The 6,633-nt window shown below is 43.8% G+C and overlaps 2 protein-coding genes across 2 annotated transcripts; both read left to right on the top strand.

Moving 5' to 3' along the window:
- Positions 1-1,084: 1,084 nt before the first annotated feature.
- LOC123395811 (succinate dehydrogenase subunit 7, mitochondrial-like) lies at positions 1,085-3,913 on the top strand. Its single transcript, XM_045090846.1, has 3 exons — positions 1,085-1,294; positions 2,213-2,315; positions 3,638-3,913. The coding sequence occupies exons 1-3, from the start codon at positions 1,178-1,180 to the stop codon at positions 3,679-3,681; spliced, it is 264 nt and encodes an 87-aa protein (XP_044946781.1). The 5' UTR covers positions 1,085-1,177; the 3' UTR covers positions 3,682-3,913.
- Positions 3,914-4,313: 400 nt separating this feature from the next.
- LOC123395810 (protein PLASTID REDOX INSENSITIVE 2, chloroplastic) lies at positions 4,314-6,002 on the top strand. Its single transcript, XM_045090845.1, has 3 exons — positions 4,314-4,613; positions 4,737-4,838; positions 5,638-6,002. Exons 1-3 carry the CDS (start codon positions 4,389-4,391, stop codon positions 5,824-5,826), a joined length of 516 nt encoding a protein of 171 aa, XP_044946780.1. The 5' UTR covers positions 4,314-4,388; the 3' UTR covers positions 5,827-6,002.
- The last annotated feature ends 631 nt before the right edge of the window (positions 6,003-6,633 follow it).

Raw genomic sequence — 6,633 nt, 5'->3', positions numbered from 1 at the left:
CAATTCTTTCATATTTGGACGTAAGCCTTTTTCGTCTTGGTCGTAGTGTCGCGACGATGGCTGACGCTCGTGGTCTTTGTAGTATTTGACTTCTTTTTCCAGGGCGATATTCTATGCACATCACCGCCGCCGGTGTCCATTGGCCTACATGAATGAGTTTTAGGTTGTTGCTTCTATAAGCTTTTGGATTTAAACAAGTTTGATGTGTCAAGATGGATGCCCGTAGACGACAACGAGCTTTGCTCATGGCGCACCATCACGGAATGCAGAAGAAAGAAGACTTCGACACCCTCCCCCCAAATGGATATATTTTTCATTTTGTGTAAGTTTGTGTTCGTACCCGTGATGATTAATATATTAATATATGACCCAAACTTTTCCAAATAAATAAATCCGTGAAACCAACCTAAAATAATTACCCAAAGTATGATAAACCTATCCGTAATATTTATTGTGGTCCTATATTGTTAGTTTCATTTTTGATTTTCCTGTAAAAAATAATACTCTTAGCAAGAGTCTGTTTTTTCTTATCATAGAAAACACATAAGGCTTTTCTCCTCCTACCAGCGGCGTCTTCATTGAATATCGCAGGAATCGATCACTGTTAGTCTTCACTGAATCTATTTGAATTTGGTCCCTCATTTGGATGTTTACAGGTTTGATCTTTACGATCTATATCTCTTTTCATTAACAATGGTTGTTGCTCAGGTGCCCTAAACAAGATTTGTTTGACTTTGGTGACGATGACGGTGGTACGTCTTTGACTCGTTTTAGTCCTTATAATCATTGCTAGGTGACCATAGACCTCGTTGTTATTTGTATCACCTCTAGTTTTATTTGTATTTCCATGATGAATTATGAATTGATCGAAAGCTTCTATATAAAGCAAGTTTTTTTCTTCCTATTTTTTTTTGGAAGCAAGGAGTTTCAGACCCAATTCTGATAGAATGTAAAAGGACGTCGATTCTCAAGATTTTTGTGAGAATCCAACAAAAGAACCGGGCCTCATTCTTTCTGTTCAAAGAAAAACTGCGATATACACAGGGGCCAAATCGAGAAAGTAGCACAGCTCTGCCCTTTGGCCCTTCTCCAATCTCTCTCCACCTTCGCCATTCTCCTCGAGCTGCCGTGTGCCCCCCCCCCCCCCCCCCCCCTCTCTCCCCCCTGCGCCCCCGCCATGGCTCAGCACGGCTTCCTCTCCTCCCTCCGCTCCCACCTCCGATCCCCGCCGCCGCCGACCCACATCCAGCCCCGCCGCGGGTACCACGTCGAGCTCGGCGCACGCGAAAAAGCGGTCAGCCCTCTCCTCCCCCCTACAGTTCTCTTTTCGCTCCGTCGATTCGATCGCTAGATCGTATGCGGTTACCCTTCCACGCCGCGGTTCCTCTGTCCGGAGGCGCAGATCGCGCCTGTCGTTCTGATCCGCGCGCAACCACGAAACGCATGGATTCGATCTGATTTGGTACTGGCGAGATGTTGTGATTACCGGTTAGGGAATTTTTCTTGCTATGCGTTATGGGTGATAGTATTCAGCTTCATTCAGAGTGATTGGCGTAAAGGTCAGGTGCGGTGTGGGGACTGGATTTTTCTAGTTAGGTTTACGAACTGCAGTGGTCGTACTTAATGATGGTGCTTATCATGATCCTGATAAGAGATCTGTAACTGACGTTTATGCATACTAGCTGCACACTGTGTGCTGTAATGCACAGGCAAGATATACAAATATGTGCCTTATGTCTAGTTGAATGATGCAGTAGTCATCTTGTCCTGCATATCCTTGTTCGCACAGAGGGGCATCATATATCCTCAGAATAGATCAGCGTAACGCCGTTGTTTGCTGATCTTCAGTGTTTTGTATCGCTGCCATGGTGTTTTGTTACCGTAGTTTAGTGTTTCTGACATTTTTGGTACTAGAGGTTTCATATAAGCATCTTATTTCTTTGTTGCAAACTGCCCTTTAGGTAAAGGCTAGTTGTACAAGCAAGACTCCATGCAGTTACTGTTATTAGATTCTATACTACTCCATCTGTCCCAAAATAAGTGTCGTTGGTCTAGTACAAAATTTGTACTAATTTAGTGTTAAGTTTGCGACACTTATTTTGGGACGGAGGGAGTACAAGTCAACAGCAACTTGCGAAGTGGTGTTTAGTTTATTACTTTTACTTTGTGCTAGTTTCTTGTTAGCATGGTTTTGACTCTTCATCACTTGCAGCTTTTAGAGGAAGATGTTGCTTTGAAGAGGTTCAAATCATACAAGAACAGTGTGAAACGGGTCTCGAAAATCGGGAATGTTCTCACTCTCGTTGTCTTTGCTGGTATGTTATCATACTTTTGGATCTTTAAGACCACTTCTTATTCTTGTGTATTAGGCTTCTCTCTTTAAGGATTGTACTGTGCAATAATTAATGATCCAGTTTGTAATTGGATGTTGACCACCTGTGTAATGTTATATGCCTGTTATCATGTTAGTTCTGTCCTCATTTTATGATATAGGCATTTAGTTGACGTGGGTAGTATCTCTCTACTTTCTAAACTAAATTTGTAGTTGGGTTCGATAATGTAGGGCAAATGGTAGTATGCTTCATTGGTTAGTTTTGTAGCACCACAGATATAGTCTGTGCTGTTGCACATGTAGCTATTTTTTCTAGTGTAGTAAAGTCGGCAACTCCATATGGTAGCTATTTTTTCTATATGAATTCTGGCAACCCATCCCTCTGTTATTCATTACACTCTAGCTTATTTTCTGGCTGCAGTACTTCTACTGACCATGGAATGTATTGTACTCGTATATCATTATTTTCTTGAGTGCTGAGAAAATAACTAATAACTTGAAGTCTATTTGTTTGGGTTTGATGATGTATTCTTGTAACTAACAATTGCTATGGAACTTTGAATATGTATTCTTGTAAAATGGATGTATCCAAATACCAAAACGTGACTAGATACATTCATACCTAGACAAATCTAAGACAAGAATTTTGGGACGGAGGGAGTATATCATTATTTTCTTGAGTGCTGAGTTGCCATTTGAAAATAACTCATAACTTGAAGTCTATTTGTTTCGGTTTGACAATGTATTCTTGTAACTAACAATTGCTATGGAACTTTGAAGATGATGTGCTTTTTTTAAGACACATTTTCCTTGTATCTCTGGTTCTATGTATTGCTGTTAGCCGCCCTGGCATGGCCGTAGTAACTGACCATGTGAAAAGGAAAGTTACTTATTCATCTCACCAATTTTCAGGGCATGCTTTGTCTTGAAGTGTGCAGTAGGTCTGAATACAGTTGTCTTTTTCATACCGGCAGACTGCACATAATCCTTGAAGTTTAGAAACATGTTCTTCATTACGGTAGGCAGTAGGTTTGAAACTGAATCTCTCAACCTCTGAAGAGAAATCTTGTGTAGCACACAATGCTATCCCCCCTTAAACATGTATAAGACAACCTAAAATGTCTTATATATGTTTACAGAGGCATGTAGTACTTAGTTGACCTTTTCCGGCATCGAACAAATATTGAAATATGTGCTTTATTTCATCGGCCTTGTAGATTGTGGTGGCACCTGTTGTTGCATCTGATTATGGGTGATCTACTTGACAGTTACACTGACTGCTGTTTGTTTTGTTTTGTTCGGCAGCCTGCAGCTATGAGATCGTTGCACTGGCAACAAGCACCCAATGAAGGAAAGCGCAGTCGGTGTGAGCCCCTTAGATCTGCCAGAAAGTGATTCATCTCATAAACTGGCATTTTACCAGCACTCTTTTGAGCCTCCTGTCGATCTTATGTCATGTAAAATAAAGCAAACTAGGTTGACCTTATTTGGGAGTCGCTTTCTATTTTCAATGCCTACTTGTTGCACAAATGGAAGGTTTCATTTCTTCGAGGAGTTTCAATAAATTGTCGACCTCGGATCTTTGATGGTGCCCCTTGATGTCTGCTGTTTTATGTCATCTGGGGTCTGTCCGTTTGTGCGTCTGAGCAGCAGCGATGAGAGTAAATTGCTCTACATGCTATAATTAGATTCACTGTGTGATATATCTAGAGTGCGATATTTGAACTGGATGGTAAATTGCGAGTTTTGTGGGGAAGGGTAACCAAAATTTCTGCTTGGATCAGCACATAATAACTTGAACTCAAGCTGCTTGAACACAAGCATCAGGCAATTAAATTTGTTATATACGTGAAAGGTTAGCGTTAAGCGTGTTACTCCATCCCCTCCCAAATCCTAGCCTTCCCTCCTCGAATCGGGCGGCTGCGCGGCGCCCCCAGCCGAAAATCCCACACAAGTAAAGGCTCTGCCCAGTCGGAAATTTGGAAACCAAGTCCGTCTGGAACCGATAAGGAGAGAGGAGGAGGAGACGACCGTAAAACCCCGGAGGCGAGCGGCGATGGCGACGAGGGTGTGGGCGGCGTCGGCGGCCTTGAACCCCATTATCCTCCCCATCTCATCTTCCCCACGTCCGAGCAAGCCCGCCCCCTCCACGCGGCCGAGCGGGCACCTCCGCCTGCGCAGCCGCCCGCCGGGGCCGGCCAGGGTCGTGCGCCGCCGCGCCAAGAACGCCGCCTTCGAGGACTACAAATTCCCGGACCCCATCCCCGAGTTCGCCGAGCAGGTCAGCGACACCCTGCCTCCCTTCCCCCCCTGCATCTTCTTCTCGGGACGCCGCTCCCGTTTCCTTCTCTTGTATTGTGTGTGACCGATTTCGTGCGGCGTCTCCTCTGTTGTCTCCCAACAGGAGACGAGCAAATTCAGGGAGCACATGACGTGGCGGCTGGAGCAGAAGAAGGAGGACTACTTCGGGGAGCACGTGGAGGACATCGTCGACGTCTGCACCGAGGCACGTTCCCCAGCATCCACGGTTAACTTGCTCTCGTTCTGCTACTAGCATTTCGGCATTCTTGGGTGGGTGGTATACGCAGTTTTTGCTGTAACTGCCTGCGTTCATCAGAGCTTATGTCGGAGGGTTCTTAGATTGAAGCGTGATTTAGGTTAGGAATTTGGTATTGCGTCAATGATGGCCTGAGAAAGTGTAGACCAGATAGAATTGACACTGATAAAACATCTGTGGTCTGGAAATTAATGCGCAGAGCTGATGCCAAGAACTAGCCGGGGAGTGAACATTTAGAGAATCATTGTCTCTGTTCTTAAGAAGCTAAACCTTTGCATGATGGTTCAAATAGACGCTTGCATTCATTGTTAGAGACCAGCAAAGTAGCTCAAATACCCAAAGTTCGTAAGTGTTGGTACGAAGCATCTTTATCTTCAGATAGTAATGTTACAATTGGTTGGGAGTAGAAACTGCAGGTCCAGAGCACCTTGCAATGTATGCAAAGTAAACATGAGGACGGCCGTTGTCCATTAGTCTTGTCAGTTGTCAGTTTGTCATCAGTTAGTTACAACTCGCAGCCTCGCTTAGCTCTCTCACTGTATGTTCACATGCTATTATTTCTGCCAATCTTCTGTTTAGCATAAGTTAGGCTTACAATTACAAGGACCTTCAAGTCAAGCCTGTCACACTGATGCAGTTGCTTATGCAGGCGACAGTTCAATGTTAGATATGATAGCACCGCACTACGTTTTCAGCTAGACAGCTAGTCCGATAGACGAAATCTCTGAGACGTGATTCTGATTTCCAGGTCTTGGGCACGTTCTTGCAACATGAGTACTGCGGACCCGGGACGCTCCTGGTTCACCCGTTCCTGGACATGAAGGGCGAGATCAAAGAGAGGGGCCTCCCCGGCGCGCCTCAGGCGGCTCGCGCCGCCATCGCGTGGGCTGAGAAGAACATCGACAAGGACTGGAAGGAGTGGACCGGAGATTATTAGCGCTGATTTGATTTCCTTTGTCACTCTTGTGTCTCTGTTGTGGCAGCTGTTTGTTGTACCTGTAGTAGCTTCGATGTTTGAGTGGAGACTTGAATCCTGATAGATTCTAGACTAGCCGCGTTAGTCCGATGCCGAGCCCGTTAAACGCATGAAGTTGATTTCACTTTTGCTCTGAACTTGATGAAGGCCGGCCCGATCCTGATCCGTTTCTTCTCTGAATCATGATCAACGTGTCTTGGGTGTCCTCTGAATCTCTGATGATGGTTGGCACCTGGCACTGACAGTAGTTGCTTGAAAAAAGTTTCGCTAGTTTTTTGCCACGTGTGGCAGGAATACTTGCTTTGCCTTCACCATTGCCACTGTAAGTCAGCAGTAGTAGTATAGCGGATGGAAGACCGTCGGCACGCCGCGCCACTTGAGAACCCGTGTAAGTGTGTCCATCCATTCATCTTGTTGGTCGAACTCCTTTAGAGATGTGCATTGCAACGGGAGAAAAACAATTATAATCTTCAATGATGCTGATCATATTATATCTTTAAAATTTTAGGACATTTTTTGAAATGCATGAACATTTTTTGAATTAGCAAACATTTTTTACAATTGCACTCAAAAAATAACACACAAACTTTTTTTCAAAATCATGGACTTTTATTGTTTTCACCAACATTGTTCACAAAATTATGAACATTTTTTTGAATATGCGAATAATTTTACAAAAATCCTGAGCATTTTTTGAATTCACAAACATTTTATATTTTCTTCAAACTTTTATTTCAAAATTCCCAGTTTTATAAATTGCAAAAGTTT

The sequence above is a fragment of the Hordeum vulgare genome, chromosome 5H (genome assembly GCF_904849725.1).
Source record: "Hordeum vulgare subsp. vulgare chromosome 5H, MorexV3_pseudomolecules_assembly, whole genome shotgun sequence".
NCBI lineage: Eukaryota > Viridiplantae > Streptophyta > Magnoliopsida > Poales > Poaceae > Hordeum > Hordeum vulgare.
This window is presented reverse-complemented; position numbering and strand designations above follow the sequence as displayed.

Bases quoted from the DNA above. Each gene is read 5' to 3' on its own strand.
- LOC123395811 (XM_045090846.1), top strand. From the start codon at position 1,178: ATGGCTCAGCACGGCTTCCTCTCCTCCCTCCGCTCCCACCTCCGATCC. The intron at 1,295-2,212 runs GTCAGCCCTCTC...CATCACTTGCAG, and splicing joins TCGGCGCACGCGAAAAAGCG to CTTTTAGAGGAAGATGTTGC. The intron at 2,316-3,637 runs GTATGTTATCAT...TTTGTTCGGCAG, and splicing joins CACTCTCGTTGTCTTTGCTG to CCTGCAGCTATGAGATCGTT.
- LOC123395810 (XM_045090845.1), top strand. From the start codon at position 4,389: ATGGCGACGAGGGTGTGGGCGGCGTCGGCGGCCTTGAACCCCATTATC. The intron at 4,614-4,736 runs GTCAGCGACACC...GTCTCCCAACAG, and splicing joins TCCCCGAGTTCGCCGAGCAG to GAGACGAGCAAATTCAGGGA. The intron at 4,839-5,637 runs GCACGTTCCCCA...TCTGATTTCCAG, and splicing joins TCGTCGACGTCTGCACCGAG to GTCTTGGGCACGTTCTTGCA.